The sequence below is a fragment of the Oncorhynchus gorbuscha genome, linkage group LG01, assembly GCF_021184085.1.
Source record: "Oncorhynchus gorbuscha isolate QuinsamMale2020 ecotype Even-year linkage group LG01, OgorEven_v1.0, whole genome shotgun sequence".
Taxonomy (NCBI): domain Eukaryota; kingdom Metazoa; phylum Chordata; class Actinopteri; order Salmoniformes; family Salmonidae; genus Oncorhynchus; species Oncorhynchus gorbuscha.
This window is the reverse complement of record NC_060173.1, coordinates 97819488-97845056: the sequence shown is the minus strand read 5'-3', so window position 1 is coordinate 97845056 and position 25569 is coordinate 97819488. Positions and strand designations below refer to the sequence as shown.

The 25569-nt window shown below is 26.1% G+C and overlaps 1 protein-coding gene across 3 annotated transcripts in view; it reads right to left on the bottom strand.

Annotated features, from left to right (window-relative positions):
- cerkl (ceramide kinase-like) overlaps positions 1-25569 on the bottom strand; it is a 133531-nt gene that overhangs the window by 44698 nt on the left and 63264 nt on the right. For 2 of the 3 annotated variants that reach the window (XM_046367713.1, XM_046367707.1), the window contains exon 4: positions 1068-1131. The exons of the other annotated variant lie outside the window; for it this stretch is intronic. In XM_046367713.1, coding sequence (XP_046223669.1) covers positions 1068-1131 — 64 coding nt within the window. The remainder of the gene's footprint in view (positions 1-1067; positions 1132-25569) is intronic. 3 annotated transcript variants of the gene reach the window in all.

Sequence of the window (25569 nt, the reverse complement as noted above, 5' to 3'; positions counted from 1 at the left end):
ACTCCCGTCTCTACCCTTCTCTCCCCATCTCACCCCGTCACTCCCGTCTCTACCCCGCTCTTCCGTCTCTACCCCGACTCTCCCCATCTTTCTCAGTCTCTAACCCTCTCTCCCCTACCGCCTTCTCCTCTCCAGTACCCCGTCTCTCCTCTCCCCTAACCCTCTCTACCCTACCCCTTTATCTCTCCTCTCCCCCTGCCCCTCTCTCCCCTACCCCTTTATCTCTCCTCTCCCTCTACCCCTTTATCTCTCCTCTCCCCCTACCCCTTTCTCTCCTCTCCCTCTTCCCCTCTCTACCCTACCCCTTTATCTCTCCTCTCCCCTACCCCTTTCTCTCCTCTCCCCTACCCCTTTCTCTCCTCTCCCCTACCCCTTTATCTCTCCTCTCTCCCCTACCCCTTCATCTCTCCTCTACCCTCCCCCTACCCCTCTCTACTCTACCCCTTTATCTCTCCTCTACCCCTACCCCTCTCCTGCCACCCCTCTCTCCCCCTACCCCTCTCTTTCCTAGCCATCCTAGGGGTGGGGTAGCTCTCTTTCCTAGCCTGTGCTAATCCGCTAAGCGACACCTATGCAGCAATCCTGGTTTAACAGGAGGCCCGGAGCTGCCTCAGAGAATCTAATTGTGACTGTAATGCAGACACATGGGAGCTGTGGTGTGGTGTAAAACGTACATGCACACCAGCAGTTGGCTGGACGGAAGGTACTTCATCACTTTTTCCAGAACAAGTAATTAAAGTGCCACCTGCCGTGCCCACCGGAGAGGACACACACCTCGGCTGGGTTGACTTGGTGTCACGGCATCTCTCCCCCTCTCTCCATCACAGTCCAGTACAAAATCTCAGAATATCGCAATGCTGATTACACAAGCCCATATCAAAGTGGTGTTTTTGTTTACCTACCTAACCCCTGAATTAAAGAATGAATTCAGTGTGCTGTGGCTGCATTCCCGTACTGGGAGCACTGGCACAGATCAGTGTATTGGTTCATTTTCTTTCTCTCTGATATCATTTTTTGGAGAGGATTTATACAGACCATCTAACAGATTGTGTGGCAAGCAACCCTACCCATCATATCCGTCCAAGTTGGATTCTTTCAGAACAGAGAGAGCGTGGCCCTTTCTTTCAGTGACTGTGAAGAGAGAAAGACAAGAGAAAATAAATAGTTCATGTGTTAATGAAGGAGAGATGAAATCAAATGGCTGGCACAAAAAAAAATACTTTTAGTAACTCTAGCCAATGTTAGTTTGGCATGTGGCTGTGATGAACATATGGTGGTGTATGTCAAGCAGAATTTATACTTGTATGCTGTTTGCATTTTTAATCAAGAAAATAGAAGCAGTACAAAAAGGCTGGCTCCTGAGTGTTAAAGCTCCTCTCGCTTATGCAAAACACAGTCAGCAATGATACTACTCATGTTCATTATCTGGTTATAACACTACATATTACAAGTACATACAACACTACTACATTTATACAGGGCCTTCGGAAAGTATTCAGACCTCTTGACTTTTTCCAAATTTTGTTAGGTTACAGCCTTATTCTAAAATTGATTAAAAAGTTGTTTTCCCCTCATCAATTTAGGGGTTCCCGAGTGGCACAGCGGTCTAACGCCTGCATCGCAATGCTAGAGGCGTCACTACAGACCCTGGTTCGGTCCCGGGCTGTATCACAAATGGCTGTGATCTGTAGTCCCACAGGGCGGCGCACAATTGGCCCAGTGTCGTCCGGGTTAGAGGAGGGTTTGGCCCGGGGTAGGCCGTCACTATAAATAAGAATTTTGTTCTTAACTGACTTGCCTAGTTAAATAAAGGTTATATCAAAAATCTATAAACAAACCCCATAGTGGCAAAGCAAAAACAAGTTTTAAGAAAAGTTGGCACATTTATTTAAAATAAAAAACTTAAATATAACATGTACATAAGTATTCAGACCCTTTACTCAGTACTATGTTGAAGCACCTTTGGCAGCGATTACAGACTTGAGTCTTCTTGGGTATTACGCTACAATCTTAGCACACCTGTTATTGGAGAGTTTCTCCCATTCTTCTCTGCAGATCCTCTCAAGCTCTGTCAGGTTGGATGGGGAGCATAGCTGCACAGCTATTTTCAGCTCTCTCCAGAGATGTACGATCAGGTTCATGTCCAGGCTCTGGCTGGGCCACTCAAGGACATTCAGAGACTTGTCCCAAAGAGACTCCTGCATTGCCTTGGCTGTGTGCTTATGGTGGTTGTCCTGTTGGAAGGTGAACCTTCGCTCCAGTCTGAGGTCCTGAGCACTCTGGAGCAGGTTTTAAATCTCTGTACTTTGCTCCGTTAATCTTTTCCTCGATCCAGACGAGTCCCAGTCCCTCCCGCTGAAAAACATCCCCACATCATGATACTGCCACCACCATGCTTCACAGTAAGGACGGTGCCAGGTTTCCTCCAGACGTGACGCTTGGTATCAGGCAAAATAGTTATTGGTTTCATCAGACCAGAGAATCTTGTTTATCATGTTCTGATAGTCCTTTAGGTGCCTTTTGGAAAACTTCAATCAGGCTGTCATGTGCCTTTTACTGAGGAGTGGCTTCGGTCTGGCCACTCTACCATAAAGGCATGATTGGTTGAGTGCTGCAGAGATGGTTGTCATTCTGGAAGGTTCTCCCATCTCCACAGAGGAACTCTAGAGCTCTGTCAGAGTGACCATTGGGTTCTTAGTCACCTCCCTGACCAAGGCCATTCTCACCCCGATTGCTCAGCTTGGCCGGGCGGCCAGCTCTAGGAAGAGTCTTTATGGTTCCAAACTTCTTCCATTTAAGAATGATGGAGGCCACTATGTTCTTGGGGACCTTCAATGCTGCAGAAATGTTTTGGTACCCTCCCCCGATCTGTGCCTCGACACAATCATGTCTCGGAGCTCTCTGGACAATTCCTTCGACCTCATTGCTTGGTTTTTGCTCTGACATTTATATTTTAAATGTATTTTATTTGACCTTTATTTAACTAGGCAAGTCAATTAAGAACACATTCTTATTTACAACAACGGCCTACCTAAAGGCAAAAGGCCTCCTGCGGGAACGGGGCTGGGATTAAAAATAATAAAGGTTATAAAATACAGGACAAAACACTCATCACGACACCACAACAGTACATAAAGAGACAACAACACAACATGCTAGCAACACAACATGACAACAACACGATAGCAACTAGAGGTCAACCGATTAAATCGGCATTGCTAGTTAACTTATCATCGAATCACAGCCTACTTCAACTTCGCCAAACGGGGGATGATTTAACAAAAGCACATTCGTGAAAAAAGCACAATCATTGCACAAATATACCTAACCATAAACATCAATGCCTTTCTTAAAATAAATCCACAGAAGTATATTTTTTTAAGCCTCCATATTTAGTTAAAAGAAATGCATGTTAGCAGGCAATATTAACTAGGGAAACTGTGTCACTTCTCTTGCGTTCAGTGCAAGCAGAGTCAAGGTATTTGCAGCAGTTTGGGCCGCCTGGCTCGTTGCGAACTGTGTGAACACCATTTATTCCTAACAAAGACCGTAATTAATTTGCCAGAATTGTACATAATTATGACATAACATTGAAGGATGTGCAATGTAACAGCAATATTTAGACTTGGGGTTGCCATCCGTTCAATAAAATATGGAACGGTTTTGTATTTCACTGAAGGAATAAACGTTTTGTTTTCAAAATGATAGTTTCCAGATTTTACCATATTAATGACCAAACACTCGTATTTCTGTGTGTTTATTATAATTAAGTCTATGATTTTATATTTGATAGAGCAGTCTGACTGAGCGGTGGTAGGCAGCAGCAGGCTCGTAAGCATTCATTCAAACAGCACTTTTTGCCAGCAGCTCTTAGCAATGCTTGAGGCACAGTGCTGTTTATGACTTCAAGCCTACCAATTCAAGCCTATCAATTCCCGAGATTAGGCTGGCAATACTAAAGCGCCTATAAGAACATCCAATAGTCAAAGGTATATGAAATACAAATAGTATAGAGAGAAATAGTCAATGCGCCATAATTCCTATAATAACTACAACCTAAAACTACTTAACTGAGAATGTTGAAGACTCATGTTAAAAGGAACCACCAGCTTTCATATGTTCTCATGTTCTGAGCAAGGAACTTAAACGTTAGCTTTTTTACATGGCACACACAATATTGCACTTTTACTTTCTTCTCCAACACTATTTATTTGAGACTAAATAGATTTTATTTATGTATTATATTAAGTTAAAATAAAAGTGTTCATTCAGGATTGTTGTAATTGTCATTATTACAAACATATATATATAAAAAATATATATAAAAAAAATTATGTTTAAATCGGCCGATTAATCGGTATCTGATTTTTTTGGGTCCTCCAATAATCGGTATCGGCGTTGAAAATCATATTCGGTCGACCTCTAGAAGCAACACAACATGGCAGCAGCACAACATGGTAGTAGCACAAAACATGGTACAAACAATATTGGGCACAGACAAGCACTGTCAACTGTGGGACCTTAACTAGACAGGTGTGTGCCTTCCCAAATCATGTCCAATCAATTGAATTTATCACAGGTGGACTCCAATGAAGTTGTAGAAGCATCTCAAGGATGATCAATATAAACAGAGAGCACCTGAGTTCAATTTCGAGTCTCATAGCAAACGGTCTGAATACTTGTGTAAATAAGCTATTTCTGTGTTTTTTTATACATATTATATGTTGTTATATGTAAATACATATTATATGTTGTTATATGTACTACATATTATATGTTGTTATATGTACTACATATCATATGTTGTTATATGTACTACATATTATATGTTGTTATATGTACTACATATTATATGTTGTTATATGTACTACATATTATATGTTATTTGTACTACATATTATATGTTGTTATATGTACTACATATTATATGTTGTTATATGTACTACATATTATATGTTATTTGTACTACATATTATATGTTGTTATATGTACTACATATTATATGTTGTTATATGTACTACATATTATATGTTGTTATATGTACTACATATTATATGTTATTTGTACTACATATTATATGTTGTTATATGTACTACATATTATATGTTGTTATATGTACTACACATTATATGTTGTTATATGTATTACATATTATATGTTGTTATTTGTACTACATATTATACGTTATTTGTACTACATATTATATGTTGTTATATGTACTACATATTACATGTTATTTGTACTACATATTATATGTTGTTATATGTACTACATATTATATGTTGTTATATGTACTACATATTATATGTTATATGTACTACATATTATATGTTATTTGTACTACATATAATATGTTGTTATTTGTACTACATATTATATGTTGTTATATGTACTACATATTATATGTTATATGTACTACATATTATATGTTATATGTACTACATATTATATGTTGTTATTTGTACTACATATTATATGTTGTTATTTGTACTACATATTATATGTTATATGTACTACATATTATATGTTGTTATATGTACTACATATTATATGTTGTTATTTGTACTACATATTATATGTTGTTATTTGTACTACATATTATATGTTGTTATATGTACTACATATTATATGTTATTTGTACTACATATTATATGTTATATGTACTACATATTATATGTTGTTATATGTATTACATATTATATGTTGTTATATGTATTACATATTATATGTTGTTATATGTACTACATATTATATTTACATTTACATTTAAGTCATTTGGCAGACGCTCTTATCCAGAGCGACTTACGTTGTTATATGTATTACATATTATATGTTGCTATATGTACTACATATTATATGTTGTTATTTGTACTACATATTATATGTTGTTATTTGTACTACATATTATATGTTGTTATTTGTACTACATATTATATGTTGTTATTTGTACTACATATTATATGTTGTTATTTGTACTACATATTATATGTTGTTATATGTACTACATATTCTATGTTGTTATATGTACTACATATTATATGTTGTTATATGTACTACATGTTATATGTTATATGTACTACATATTATATGTTGTTATATGTATTACATATTATATGTTGTTATATGTATTACATATTATATGTTGTTATATGTATTACATATTATATGTTGTTATATGTACTACATATTATATGTTGTTATATGTACTACATATTATATGTTATTTGTACTACACATTATATGTTGTTATATGTATTACATATTATATGTTGTTATTTGTACTACATATTATATGTTGTTATTTGTACTACATATTATATGTTGTTATATGTACTACATATTATATGTTGTTATATGTATTACATATTATATGTTGTTATATGTACTACATATTATATGTTGTTATATGTACTAAATATTATATGTTGTTATATGTACTACATATTATATGTTATTTTTACTACATATAATATGTTGTTATATGTACTACACATTATATGTTGTTATACGTACTACACATTATATGTTGTTATACGTACTACATATTATATGTTGTTATTTGTACTACATATTATATGTTGTTATATGTACTACATATTATATGTTATTTCTACTACATATTATATGTTGTTATATGTACAACATATTATATGTTGTTATATGTATTACATATTATATGTTGTTATATGTATTACATATTATATGTTGTTATATGTACTACATATTATATGTTGTTATTTGTACTACACATTATATGTTATTTGTACTACACATTATATGTTGTTATATGTATTACATATTATATGTTATTTGTACTACATATTATATGTTGTTATTTGTACTACATATTATATGTTATTTGTACTACACATTATATGTTGTTATATGTATTACATATTATATGTTATTTGTACTACATATTATATGTTGTTATTTGTACTACATATTATATGTTATATGTACTACATATTAGATGTTGTTATATGTACTACATATTATATGTTATATGTACTACATATTATATGTTATATGTACTACATATTATATGTTATATGTACTACATATTATATGTTATATGTACTACATATTATATGTTATATGTACTACATATTATATGTTATATGTACTACATATTATATGTTGTTATATGTACTACATATTATATGTTGTTATATGTACTACACATTATATGTTATTATATGTATTACATATTATATGTTGTTATATGTACTACATATTATATGTTGTTATATGTACTACATATTACATGTTATTTGTACTACATATTAGATGTTGTTATATGTACTACATATTATATGTTGTTATATGTACTACATATTATATGTTATTTGTACTATATATAATATGTTATTTGTACTACATATTATATGTTATATGTACTACATATTATATGTACTACATATTATATGTTATATATACTACATATTATATGTTATATGTACTACATATTATATGTTATATGTACTACATATTATATGTTGTTATATGTACTACATATTATATGTTGTTATATGTACTACACATTATATGTTATTATATGTATTACATATTATATGTTGTTATATGTACTACATATTATATGTTGTTATATGTACTACATATTACATGTTATTTGTACTACATATTAGATGTTGTTATATGTACTACATATTATATGTTGTTATATGTACTACATATTATATGTTATTTGTACTATATATAATATGTTATTTGTACTACATATTATATGTTATATGTACTACATATTATATGTACTACATATTATATGTTATATATACTACATATTATATGTTATATGTACTACATATTATATGTTATATGTACTACATATTATATGTTGTTATATGTACTACATATTATATGTTGTTATATGTACTACACATTATATGTTGTTATATGTACTACATATTATATGTTGTTATTTGTACTACATATTATATGTTGTTATTTGTACTACATATTATATGTTGTTATATGTACTACATATTATATGTTATTTCTACTACATATTATATGTTGTTATATGTACTACACATTATATGTTGTTATATGTACTACATATTATATGTTATTTGTACTACATATAATATGTTGTTATTTGTACTACATATTATATGTTGTTATATGTACTACATATTATATGTTATATGTACTACATATTATATGTTATATGTACTACATATTATATGTTGTTATTTGTACTACATATTATATGTTGTTATTTGTACTACATATTATATGTTATATGTACTACATATTATATGTTGTTATATGTACTACATATTATATGTTGTTATTTGTACTACATATTATATGTTGTTATTTGTACTACATATTATATGTTGTTATATGTACTACATATTATATGTTATTTGTACTACATATTATATGTTATATGTACTACATATTATATGTTGTTATATGTATTACATATTATATGTTGTTATATGTATTACATATTATATGTTGTTATATGTACTACATATTATATTTACATTTACATTTAAGTCATTTGGCAGACGCTCTTATCCAGAGCGACTTACGTTGTTATATGTATTACATATTATATGTTGCTATATGTACTACATATTATATGTTGTTATTTGTACTACATATTATATGTTGTTATTTGTACTACATATTATATGTTGTTATTTGTACTACATATTATATGTTGTTATTTGTACTACATATTATATGTTGTTATATGTACTACATATTCTATGTTGTTATATGTACTACATATTATATGTTGTTATATGTACTACATGTTATATGTTATATGTACTACATATTATATGTTGTTATATGTATTACATATTATATGTTGTTATATGTATTACATATTATATGTTGTTATATGTATTACATATTATATGTTGTTATATGTACTACATATTATATGTTGTTATATGTACTACATATTATATGTTATTTGTACTACACATTATATGTTGTTATATGTATTACATATTATATGTTGTTATTTGTACTACATATTATATGTTGTTATTTGTACTACATATTATATGTTGTTATATGTACTACATATTATATGTTGTTATATGTATTACATATTATATGTTGTTATATGTACTACATATTATATGTTGTTATATGTACTAAATATTATATGTTGTTATATGTACTACATATTATATGTTATTTTTACTACATATAATATGTTGTTATATGTACTACACATTATATGTTGTTATACGTACTACACATTATATGTTGTTATACGTACTACATATTATATGTTGTTATTTGTACTACATATTATATGTTGTTATATGTACTACATATTATATGTTATTTCTACTACATATTATATGTTGTTATATGTACAACATATTATATGTTGTTATATGTATTACATATTATATGTTGTTATATGTATTACATATTATATGTTGTTATATGTACTACATATTATATGTTGTTATTTGTACTACACATTATATGTTATTTGTACTACACATTATATGTTGTTATATGTATTACATATTATATGTTATTTGTACTACATATTATATGTTGTTATTTGTACTACATATTATATGTTATTTGTACTACACATTATATGTTGTTATATGTATTACATATTATATGTTATTTGTACTACATATTATATGTTGTTATTTGTACTACATATTATATGTTATATGTACTACATATTAGATGTTGTTATATGTACTACATATTATATGTTATATGTACTACATATTATATGTTATATGTACTACATATTATATGTTATATGTACTACATATTATATGTTATATGTACTACATATTATATGTTGTTATATGTACTACATATTATATGTTATATGTACTACATATTATATGTTGTTATATGTACTACATATTATATGTTGTTATATGTACTACACATTATATGTTATTATATGTATTACATATTATATGTTGTTATATGTACTACATATTATATGTTGTTATATGTACTACATATTACATGTTATTTGTACTACATATTAGATGTTGTTATATGTACTACATATTATATGTTGTTATATGTACTACATATTATATGTTATTTGTACTATATATAATATGTTATTTGTACTACACATTATATGTTGTTATATGTATTACATATTATATGTTATTTGTACTACATATTATATGTTGTTATTTGTACTACATATTATATGTTATATGTACTACATATTAGATGTTGTTATATGTACTACATATTATATGTTATATGTACTACATATTATATGTTATATGTACTACATATTATATGTTATATGTACTACATATTATATGTTATATGTACTACATATTATATGTTGTTATATGTACTACATATTATATGTTGTTATATGTACTACACATTATATGTTATTATATGTATTACATATTATATGTTGTTATATGTACTACATATTATATGTTGTTATATGTACTACATATTACATGTTATTTGTACTACATATTAGATGTTGTTATATGTACTACATATTATATGTTGTTATATGTACTACATATTATATGTTATTTGTACTATACATAATATGTTATTTGTACTACATATTATATGTTATATGTACTACATATTATATGTACTACATATTATATGTTATATATACTACATATTATATGTTATATGTACTACATATTATATGTTATATGTACTACATATTATATGTTGTTATATGTACTACATATTATATGTTGTTATATGTACTACACATTATATGTTGTTATATGTACTACATATTATATGTTGTTATTTGTACTACATATTATATGTTGTTATTTGTACTACATATTATATGTTGTTATATGTACTACATATTATATGTTATTTCTACTACATATTATATGTTGTTATATGTACTACACATTATATGTTGTTATATGTACTACATATTATATGTTATTTGTACTACATATAATATGTTGTTATTTGTACTACATATTATATGTTGTTATATGTACTACATATTATATGTTATATGTACTACATATTATATGTTATATGTACTACATATTATATGTTGTTATTTGTACTACATATTATATGTTGTTATTTGTACTACATATTATATGTTATATGTACTACATATTATATGTTGTTATATGTACTACATATTATATGTTGTTATTTGTACTACATATTATATGTTGTTATTTGTACTACATATTATATGTTGTTATATGTACTACATATTATATGTTATTTGTACTACATATTATATGTTATATGTACTACATATTATATGTTGTTATATGTATTACATATTATATGTTGTTATATGTATTACATATTATATGTTGTTATATGTACTACATATTATATTTACATTTACATTTAAGTCATTTGGCAGACGCTCTTATCCAGAGCGACTTACGTTGTTATATGTATTACATATTATATGTTGCTATATGTACTACATATTATATGTTGTTATTTGTACTACATATTATATGTTGTTATTTGTACTACATATTATATGTTGTTATTTGTACTACATATTATATGTTGTTATTTGTACTACATATTATATGTTGTTATTTGTACTACATATTATATGTTGTTATATGTACTACATATTCTATGTTGTTATATGTACTACATATTATATGTTGTTATATGTACTACATGTTATATGTTATATGTACTACATATTATATGTTGTTATATGTATTACATATTATATGTTGTTATATGTATTACATATTATATGTTGTTATATGTATTACATATTATATGTTGTTATATGTACTACATATTATATGTTGTTATATGTACTACATATTATATGTTATTTGTACTACACATTATATGTTGTTATATGTATTACATATTATATGTTGTTATTTGTACTACATATTATATGTTGTTATTTGTACTACATATTATATGTTGTTATATGTACTACATATTATATGTTGTTATATGTATTACATATTATATGTTGTTATATGTACTACATATTATATGTTGTTATATGTACTAAATATTATATGTTGTTATATGTACTACATATTATATGTTATTTTTACTACATATAATATGTTGTTATATGTACTACACATTATATGTTGTTATACGTACTACACATTATATGTTGTTATACGTACTACATATTATATGTTGTTATTTGTACTACATATTATATGTTGTTATATGTACTACATATTATATGTTATTTCTACTACATATTATATGTTGTTATATGTACAACATATTATATGTTGTTATATGTATTACATATTATATGTTGTTATATGTATTACATATTATATGTTGTTATATGTACTACATATTATATGTTGTTATTTGTACTACACATTATATGTTATTTGTACTACACATTATATGTTGTTATATGTATTACATATTATATGTTATTTGTACTACATATTATATGTTGTTATTTGTACTACATATTATATGTTATTTGTACTACACATTATATGTTGTTATATGTATTACATATTATATGTTATTTGTACTACATATTATATGTTGTTATTTGTACTACATATTATATGTTATATGTACTACATATTAGATGTTGTTATATGTACTACATATTATATGTTATATGTACTACATATTATATGTTATATGTACTACATATTATATGTTATATGTACTACATATTATATGTTATATGTACTACATATTATATGTTGTTATATGTACTACATATTATATGTTATATGTACTACATATTATATGTTGTTATATGTACTACATATTATATGTTGTTATATGTACTACACATTATATGTTATTATATGTATTACATATTATATGTTGTTATATGTACTACATATTATATGTTGTTATATGTACTACATATTACATGTTATTTGTACTACATATTAGATGTTGTTATATGTACTACATATTATATGTTGTTATATGTACTACATATTATATGTTATTTGTACTATATATAATATGTTATTTGTACTACATATTATATGTTATATGTACTACATATTATATGTACTACATATTATATGTTATATATACTACATATTATATGTTATATGTACTACATATTATATGTTATATGTACTACATATTATATGTTGTTATATGTACTACATATTATATGTTGTTATATGTACTACACATTATATGTTATTATATGTATTACATATTATATGTTGTTATATGTACTACATATTATATGTTGTTATATGTACTACATATTACATGTTATTTGTACTACATATTAGATGTTGTTATATGTACTACATATTATATGTTGTTATATGTACTACATATTATATGTTATTTGTACTATATATAATATGTTATTTGTACTACATATTATATGTTATATGTACTACATATTATATGTACTACATATTATATGTTATATATACTACATATTATATGTTATATGTACTACATATTATATGTTATATGTACTACATATTATATGTTGTTATATGTACTACATATTATATGTTGTTATATGTACTACACATTATATGTTGTTATATGTACTACATATTATATGTTGTTATTTGTACTACATATTATATGTTGTTATTTGTACTACATATTATATGTTGTTATATGTACTACATATTATATGTTATTTCTACTACATATTATATGTTGTTATATGTACTACACATTATATGTTGTTATATGTACTACATATTATATGTTGTTATATGTATTACATATTATATGTTGTTATATGTACTACATATTATGTGTTGTTATATGTACTACATATTATATGTTGTTATATGTATTACATATTATATGTTGTTATATGTACTACATATTATATGTTGTTATATGTACTAAATATTATATGTTGTTATATGTACTACATATTATATGTTATTTTTACTACATATAATATGTTGTTATATGTACTACACATTATATGTTGTTATACGTACTACACATTATATGTTGTTATATGTACTACATATTATATGTTATTTCTACTACATATTATATGTTGTTATATGTACAACATATTATATTATATGTATTACATATTATATGTTGTTATATGTATTACATATTATATGTTGTTATATGTACTACATATTATATGTTGTTATTTGTACTACACATTATATGTTATTTGTACTACACATTATATGTTGTTATATGTACTACATATTATATGTTATATGTACTACATATTATATGTTGTTATATGTACTACATATTATATGTTATATGTACTACATATTATATGTTGTTATATGTACTACATATTATATGTTGTTATATGTACTACACATTATATGTTATTATATGTATTACATATTATATGTTGTTATATGTACTACATATTATATGTTGTTATATGTACTACATATTACATGTTATTTGTACTACATATTAGATGTTGTTATATGTACTACATATTATATGTTGTTATATGTACTACATATTATATGTTATTTGTACTATATATAATATGTTATTTGTACTACACATTATATGTTGTTATATGTATTACATATTATATGTTATTTGTACTACATATTATATGTTGTTATTTGTACTACATATTATATGTTATATGTACTACATATTAGATGTTGTTATATGTACTACATATTATATGTTATATGTACTACATATTATATGTTATATGTACTACATATTATATGTTATATGTACTACATATTATATGTTATATGTACTACATATTATATGTTGTTATATGTACTACATATTATATGTTGTTATATGTACTACACATTATATGTTATTATATGTATTACATATTATATGTTGTTATATGTACTACATATTATATGTTGTTATATGTACTACATATTACATGTTATTTGTACTACATATTAGATGTTGTTATATGTACTACATATTATATGTTGTTATATGTACTACATATTATATGTTATTTGTACTATACATAATATGTTATTTGTACTACATATTATATGTTATATGTACTACATATTATATGTACTACATATTATATGTTATATATACTACATATTATATGTTATATGTACTACATATTATATGTTATATGTACTACATATTATATGTTGTTATATGTACTACATATTATATGTTGTTATATGTACTACACATTATATGTTGTTATATGTACTACATATTATATGTTGTTATTTGTACTACATATTATATGTTGTTATTTGTACTACATATTATATGTTGTTATATGTACTACATATTATATGTTATTTCTACTACATATTATATGTTGTTATATGTACTACACATTATATGTTGTTATATGTACTACATATTATATGTTATTTGTACTACATATAATATGTTGTTATTTGTACTACATATTATATGTTGTTATATGTACTACATATTATATGTTATATGTACTACATATTATATGTTATATGTACTACATATTATATGTTGTTATTTGTACTACATATTATATGTTGTTATTTGTACTACATATTATATGTTATATGTACTACATATTATATGTTGTTATATGTACTACATATTATATGTTGTTATTTGTACTACATATTATATGTTGTTATTTGTACTACATATTATATGTTGTTATATGTACTACATATTATATGTTATTTGTACTACATATTATATGTTATATGTACTACATATTATATGTTGTTATATGTATTACATATTATATGTTGTTATATGTATTACATATTATATGTTGTTATATGTACTACATATTATATTTACATTTACATTTAAGTCATTTGGCAGACGCTCTTATCCAGAGCGACTTACGTTGTTATATGTATTACATATTATATGTTGCTATATGTACTACATATTATATGTTGTTATTTGTACTACATATTATATGTTGTTATTTGTACTACATATTATATGTTGTTATTTGTACTACATATTATATGTTGTTATTTGTACTACATATTATATGTTGTTATTTGTACTACATATTATATGTTGTTATATGTACTACATATTCTATGTTGTTATATGTACTACATATTATATGTTGTTATATGTACTACATGTTATATGTTATATGTACTACATATTATATGTTGTTATATGTATTACATATTATATGTTGTTATATGTATTACATATTATATGTTGTTATATGTATTACATATTATATGTTGTTATATGTACTACATATTATATGTTGTTATATGTACTACATATTATATGTTATTTGTACTACACATTATATGTTGTTATATGTATTACATATTATATGTTGTTATTTGTACTACATATTATATGTTGTTATTTGTACTACATATTATATGTTGTTATATGTACTACATATTATATGTTGTTATATGTATTACATATTATATGTTGTTATATGTACTACATATTATATGTTGTTATATGTACTAAATATTATATGTTGTTATATGTACTACATATTATATGTTATTTTTACTACATATAATATGTTGTTATATGTACTACACATTATATGTTGTTATACGTACTACACATTATATGTTGTTATACGTACTACATATTATATGTTGTTATTTGTACTACATATTATATGTTGTTATATGTACTACATATTATATGTTATTTCTACTACATATTATATGTTGTTATATGTACAACATATTATATGTTGTTATATGTATTACATATTATATGTTGTTATATGTATTACATATTATATGTTGTTATATGTACTACATATTATATGTTGTTATTTGTACTACACATTATATGTTATTTGTACTACACATTATATGTTGTTATATGTATTACATATTATATGTTATTTGTACTACATATTATATGTTGTTATTTGTACTACATATTATATGTTATTTGTACTACACATTATATGTTGTTATATGTATTACATATTATATGTTATTTGTACTACATATTATATGTTGTTATTTGTACTACATATTATATGTTATATGTACTACATATTAGATGTTGTTATATGTACTACATATTATATGTTATATGTACTACATATTATATGTTATATGTACTACATATTATATGTTATATGTACTACATATTATATGTTATATGTACTACATATTATATGTTGTTATATGTACTACATATTATATGTTGTTATATGTACTACATATTATATGTTGTTATATGTACTACATATTATATGTTGTTATATGTACTACACATTATATGTTATTATATGTATTACATATTATATGTTGTTATATGTACTACATATTATATGTTGTTATATGTACTACATATTACATGTTATTTGTACTACATATTAGATGTTGTTATATGTACTACATATTATATGTTGTTATATGTACTACATATTATATGTTATTTGTACTATATATAATATGTTATTTGTACTACATATTATATGTTATATGTACTACATATTATATGTACTACATATTATATGTTATATATACTACATATTATATGTTATATGTACTACATATTATATGTTATATGTACTACATATTATATGTTGTTATATGTACTACATATTATATGTTGTTATATGTACTACACATTATATGTTATTATATGTATTACATATTATATGTTGTTATATGTACTACATATTATATGTTGTTATATGTACTACATATTACATGTTATTTGTACTACATATTAGATGTTGTTATATGTACTACATATTATATGTTGTTATATGTACTACATATTATATGTTATTTGTACTATATATAATATGTTATTTGTACTACATATTATATGTTATATGTACTACATATTATATGTACTACATATTATATGTTATATATACTACATATTATATGTTATATGTACTACATATTATATGTTATATGTACTACATATTATATGTTGTTATATGTACTACATATTATATGTTGTTATATGTACTACACATTATATGTTGTTATATGTACTACATATTATATGTTGTTATTTGTACTACATATTATATGTTGTTATTTGTACTACATATTATATGTTGTTATATGTACTACATATTATATGTTATTTCTACTACATATTATATGTTGTTATATGTACTACACATTATATGTTGTTATATGTACTACATATTATATGTTGTTATTTGTACTACATATTATATGTTGTTATTTGTACTACATATTATATGTTGTTATATGTACTACATATTATATGTTATTTCTACTACATATTATATGTTGTTATATGTACTACACATTATATGTTGTTATATGTACTACATATTATATGTTATTTGTACTACATATAATATGTTGTTATTTGTACTACATATTATATGTTGTTATATGTACTACATATTATATGTTATATGTACTACATATTATATGTTATATGTACTACATATTATATGTTGTTATTTGTACTACATATTATATGTTGTTATTTGTACTACATATTATATGTTATATGTACTACATATTATATGTTGTTATATGTACTACATATTATATGTTGTTATTTGTACTACATATTATATGTTGTTATTTGTACTACATATTATATGTTGTTATATGTACTACATATTATATGTTATTTGTACTACATATTATATGTTATATGTACTACATATTATATGTTGTTATATGTATTACATATTATATGTTGTTATATGTATTACATATTATATGTTGTTATATGTACTACATATTATATTTACATTTACATTTAAGTCATTTGGCAGACGCTCTTATCCAGAGCGACTTACGTTGTTATATGTATTACATATTATATGTTGCTATATGTACTACATATTATATGTTGTTATTTGTACTACATATTATATGTTGTTATTTGTACTACATATTATATGTTGTTATTTGTACTACATATTATATGTTGTTATTTGTACTACATATTATATGTTGTTATTTGTACTACATATTATATGTTGTTATATGTACTACATATTCTATGTTGTTATATGTACTACATATTATATGTTGTTATATGTACTACATGTTATATGTTATATGTACTACATATTATATGTTGTTATATGTATTACATATTATATGTTGTTATATGTATTACATATTATATGTTGTTATATGTATTACATATTATATGTTGTTATATGTACTACATATTATATGTTGTTATATGTACTACATATTATATGTTATTTGTACTACACATTATATGTTGTTATATGTATTACATATTATATGTTGTTATTTGTACTACATATTATATGTTGTTATTTGTACTACATATTATATGTTGTTATATGTACTACATATTATATGTTGTTATATGTATTACATATTATATGTTGTTATATGTACTACATATTATATGTTGTTATATGTACTAAATATTATATGTTGTTATATGTACTACATATTATATGTTATTTTTACTACATATAATATGTTGTTATATGTACTACACATTATATGTTGTTATACGTACTACACATTATATGTTGTTATACGTACTACATATTATATGTTGTTATTTGTACTACATATTATATGTTGTTATATGTACTACATATTATATGTTATTTCTACTACATATTATATGTTGTTATATGTACAACATATTATATGTTGTTATATGTATTACATATTATATTATATGTATTACATATTATATGTTGTTATATGTACTACATATTATATGTTGTTATTTGTACTACACATTATATGTTATTTGTACTACACATTATATGTTGTTATATGTATTACATATTATATGTTATTTGTACTACATATTATATGTTGTTATTTGTACTACATATTATATGTTATTTGTACTACACATTATATGTTGTTATATGTATTACATATTATATGTTATTTGTACTACATATTATATGTTGTTATTTGTACTACATATTATATGTTATATGTACTACATATTAGATGTTGTTATATGTACTACATATTATATGTTATATGTACTACATATTATATGTTATATGTACTACATATTATATGTTATATGTACTACATATTATATGTTATATGTACTACATATTATATGTTGTTATATGTACTACATATTATATGTTATATGTACTACATATTATATGTTGTTATATGTACTACATATTATATGTTGTTATATGTACTACACATTATATGTTATTATATGTATTACATATTATATGTTGTTATATGTACTACATATTATATGTTGTTATATGTACTACATATTACATGTTATTTGTACTACATATTAGATGTTGTTATATGTACTACATATTATATGTTGTTATATGTACTACATATTATATGTTATTTGTACTATATATAATATGTTATTTGTACTACATATTATATGTTATATGTACTACATATTATATGTACTACATATTATATGTTATATATACTACATATTATATGTTATATGTACTACATATTATATGTTATATGTACTACATATTATATGTTGTTATATGTACTACATATTATATGTTGTTATATGTACTACACATTATATGTTATTATATGTATTACATATTATATGTTGTTATATGTACTACATATTATATGTTGTTATATGTACTACATATTACATGTTATTTGTACTACATATTAGATGTTGTTATATGTACTACATATTATATGTTGTTATATGTACTACATATTATATGTTATTTGTACTATATATAATATGTTATTTGTACTACATATTATATGTTATATGTACTACATATTATATGTACTACATATTATATGTTATATATACTACATATTATATGTTATATGTACTACATATTATATGTTATATGTACTACATATTATATGTTGTTATATGTACTACATATTATATGTTGTTATATGTACTACACATTATATGTTGTTATATGTACTACATATTATATGTTGTTATTTGTACTACATATTATATGTTGTTATTTGTACTACATATTATATGTTGTTATATGTACTACATATTATATGTTATTTCTACTACATATTATATGTTGTTATATGTACTACACATTATATGTTGTTATATGTACTACATATTATATGTTGTTATATGTATTACATATTATATGTTGTTATATGTACTACATATTATGTGTTGTTATATGTACTACATATTATATGTTGTTATATGTATTACATATTATATGTTGTTATATGTACTACATATTATATGTTGTTATATGTACTAAATATTATATGTTGTTATATGTACTACATATTATATGTTATTTTTACTACATATAATATGTTGTTATATGTACTACACATTATATGTTGTTATACGTACTACACATTATATGTTGTTATATGTACTACATATTATATGTTATTTCTACTACATATTATATGTTGTTATATGTACAACATATTATATGTTGTTATATGTATTACATATTATATGTTGTTATATGTATTACATATTATATGTTGTTATATGTACTACATATTATATGTTGTTATTTGTACTACACATTATATGTTATTTGTACTACACATTATATGTTGTTATATGTATTACATATTATATGTTATTTGTACTACATATTATATGTTGTTATTTGTACTACATATTATATGTTATTTGTACTACACATTATATGTTGTTATATGTATTACATATTATATGTTATTTGTACTACATATTATATGTTGTTATTTGTACTACATATTATATGTTATATGTACTACATATTAGATGTTGTTATATGTACTACATATTATATGTTATATGTACTACATATTATATGTTATATGTACTACATATTATATGTTATATGTACTACATATTATATGTTATATGTACTACATATTATATGTTATATGTACTACATATTATATGTTATATGTACTACATATTATATGTTATATGTACTACATATTATATGTTGTTATATGTACTACATATTATATGTTATTTGTACTATATATAATATGTTATTTGTACTACATATTATATGTTATATGTACTACATATTATATGTACTACATATTATATGTTATATATACTACATATTATATGTTATATGTACTACATATTATATGTTATATGTACTACATATTATATGTTGTTATATGTACTACATATTATATGTTGTTATATGTACTACACATTATATGTTATTATATGTATTACATATTATATGTTGTTATATGTACTACATATTATATGTTGTTATATGTACTACATATTACATGTTATTTGTACTACATATTAGATGTTGTTATATGTACTACATATTATATGTTGTTATATGTACTACATATTATATGTTATTTGTACTATATATAATATGTTATTTGTACTACATATTATATGTTATATGTACTACATATTATATGTTATATGTACTACATATTATATGTTATATATACTACATATTATATGTTATATGTACTACATATTATATGTTATATGTACTACATATTATATGTTGTTATATGTACTACATATTATATGTTGTTATATGTACTACACATTATATGTTGTTATATGTACTACATATTATATGTTGTTATTTGTACTACATATTATATGTTGTTATTTGTACTACATATTATATGTTGTTATATGTACTACATATTACATGTTATTTCTACTACATATTATATGTTGTTATATGTACTACACATTATATGTTGTTATATGTACTACATATTATATGTTGTTATATGTATTACATATTATATGTTGTTATATGTACTACATATTATATGTTGTTATATGTACTACATATTATATGTTGTTATTTGTACTACATATTATATGTTGTTATTTGTACTACATATTATATGTTGTTATATGTACTACATATTATATGTTATTTCTACTACATATTATATGTTGTTATATGTACAACATATTATATGTTGTTATATGTATTACATATTATATGTTGTTATATGTATTACATATTATATGTTGTTATATGTACTACATATTATATGTTGTTATTTGTACTACACATTATATGTTATTTGTACTACACATTATATGTTGTTATATGTATTACATATTATATGTTATTTGTACTACATATTATATGTTGTTATTTGTACTACATATTATATGTTATTTGTACTACACATTATATGTTGTTATATGTATTACATATTATATGTTATTTGTACTACATATTATATGTTGTTATTTGTACTACATATTATATGTTATATGTACTACATATTAGATGTTGTTATATGTACTACATATTATATGTTATATGTACTACATATTATATGTTATATGTACTACATATTATATGTTATATGTACTACATATTATATGTTATATGTACTACATATTATATGTTATATGTACTACATATTATATGTTATATGTACTACATATTATATGTTGTTATATGTACTACATATTATATGTTGTTATATGTACTACACATTATATGTTATTATATGTATTACATATTATATGTTGTTATATGTACTACATATTATATGTTGTTATATGTACTACATATTACATGTTATTTGTACTACATATTAGATGTTGTTATATGTACTACATATTATATGTTGTTATATGTACTACATATTATATGTTATTTGTACTATATATAATATGTTATTTGTACTACATATTATATGTTATATGTACTACATATTATATGTACTACATATTATATGTTATATATACTACATATTATATGTTATATGTACTACATATTATATGTTATATGTACTACATATTATATGTTGTTATATGTACTACATATTATATGTTGTTATTTGTACTACATATTATATGTTGTTATTTGTACTACATATTATATGTTGTTATTTGTACTACATATTATATGTTGTTATATGTAGGGTAGAGAGGTTGACAGGGGAGGTGGCTAGTGGAGGAGACAGGGGAGAGAGGTTGACAGGGGAGGTGGCTAGTGGAAGAGACAGGGGAGAGAGGTTGACAGGGGAGGTGGCTAGTGGAGGAGACAGGGAAGAGAGGTTGACAGGGGGAGGGCTAGTGGAGGAGACAGGGGAGAGAGGTTGATGGGAAAGACTAGTGGAGGAGACAGGGAGAGAGGTTGATGGGAAAGACTAGTGGAGGAGACAGGGGAGAGAGGTTGATGGGAAAGACTAGTGGAGGAGACAGGGGAGAGAGGTTGATGGGAAAGACTAGTGGAGGAGACAGGGGAGAGAGGTTGATGGGAAAGACTAGTGGAGGAGACAGGGGAGAGAGGTTGATGGGAAAGACTAGTGGAGGAGACAGGGAGAGAGGTTGATGGGAAAGACTAGTGGAGGAGACAGGGGAGAGAGGTTGATGGGAAAGACTAGTGGAGGAGACAGGGAGAGAGGTTGATGGGAAAGACTAGTGGAGGAGACAGGGGAGAGAGGTTGATGGGAAAGACTAGTGGAGGAGACAGGGGAGAGAGGTTGATGGGAAAGACTAGTGGAGGAGACAGGGAGAGAGGTTGATGGGAAAGACTAGTGGAGGAGACAGGGGAGAGAGGTTGATGGGAAAGACTAGTGGAGGAGACAGGGGAGAGAGGTTGACAGGGGAGGTGGCTAGTGGAGGAGACAGGGAAGAGAGGTTGACAGGGGGAGGGCTAGTGGAGGAGACAGGGGAGAGAGGTTGATGGGAAAGACTAGTGGAGGAGACAGGGGAGAGAGGTTGATGGGGAAGGCTAATGGGGAGACAGGGGGAGAGAGATGGACAGGGGGAGAGAGGTTGACAGGGGGAGAGAGAAAGACAGGGGGAGGCTAGTGGAGGAGACAGGGGAGAGAGGTTGATGGGGAAGGCTAATGGGGGAGACAGGGGGAGAGAGATGGACAGGGGGAGAGAGGTTGACAGGGGGAGAGAGAAAGACAGGGGGAGAGAGAAAGACAGGGGGAGGCTAGTGGAGGAGACAGGGGAGAGAGGTTGATGGGGAAGGCTAATGGAGGAGACAGGGGAGAGAGGTTGATGGGGAAGGCTAGTGGAGGAGACAGGGAGAGAGAGGTTGACAGGGAGGTGGCTAGTGGAGGAGACAGGGAGAGAGAGGTTGACAGGGAGGTGGCTAGTGGAGGAGACAGGGAGAGAGAGGTTGACAGTGAGATGGCTAGTGGAGGAGACAGGGGAGAGAGGCTGACAGTGAGATGGCTAGTGGAGGAGACAGGGGAGAGAGGCTGACAGTGAGATGGCTAGTGGAGGAGACAGGGGAGAGAGGCTGACAGTGAGATGGCTAGTGGAGGAGACAGGGGAGAGAGGCTGACAGGGAGGTGGCTAGTGGAGGAGACAGGGGAGAGAGGTTGACAGGGAGGTGGCTAGTGGAGGAGACAGGGGGAGAGAGGCTGACAGTGAGATGGCTAGTGGAGGAGACAGGGGAGAGAGGCTGACAGTGAGATGGCTAGTGGAGGAGACAGGGGAGAGAGGCTGACAGTGAGATGGCTAGTGGAGGAGACAGGGGAGAGAGGCTGACAGTGAGATGGCTAGTGGAGGAGACAGGGGAGAGAGGTTGACAGTGAGATGGCTAGTGGAGGAGACAGGGGGAGAGAGGCTGACAGTGAGATGGCTAGTGGAGGAGACAGGGGAGAGAGGCTGACAGTGAGATGGCTAGTGGAGGAGACAGGGGGAGAGAGGCTGACAGTGAGATGGCTAGTGGAGGAGACAGGGAGAGAGGCTGACAGTGAGATGGCT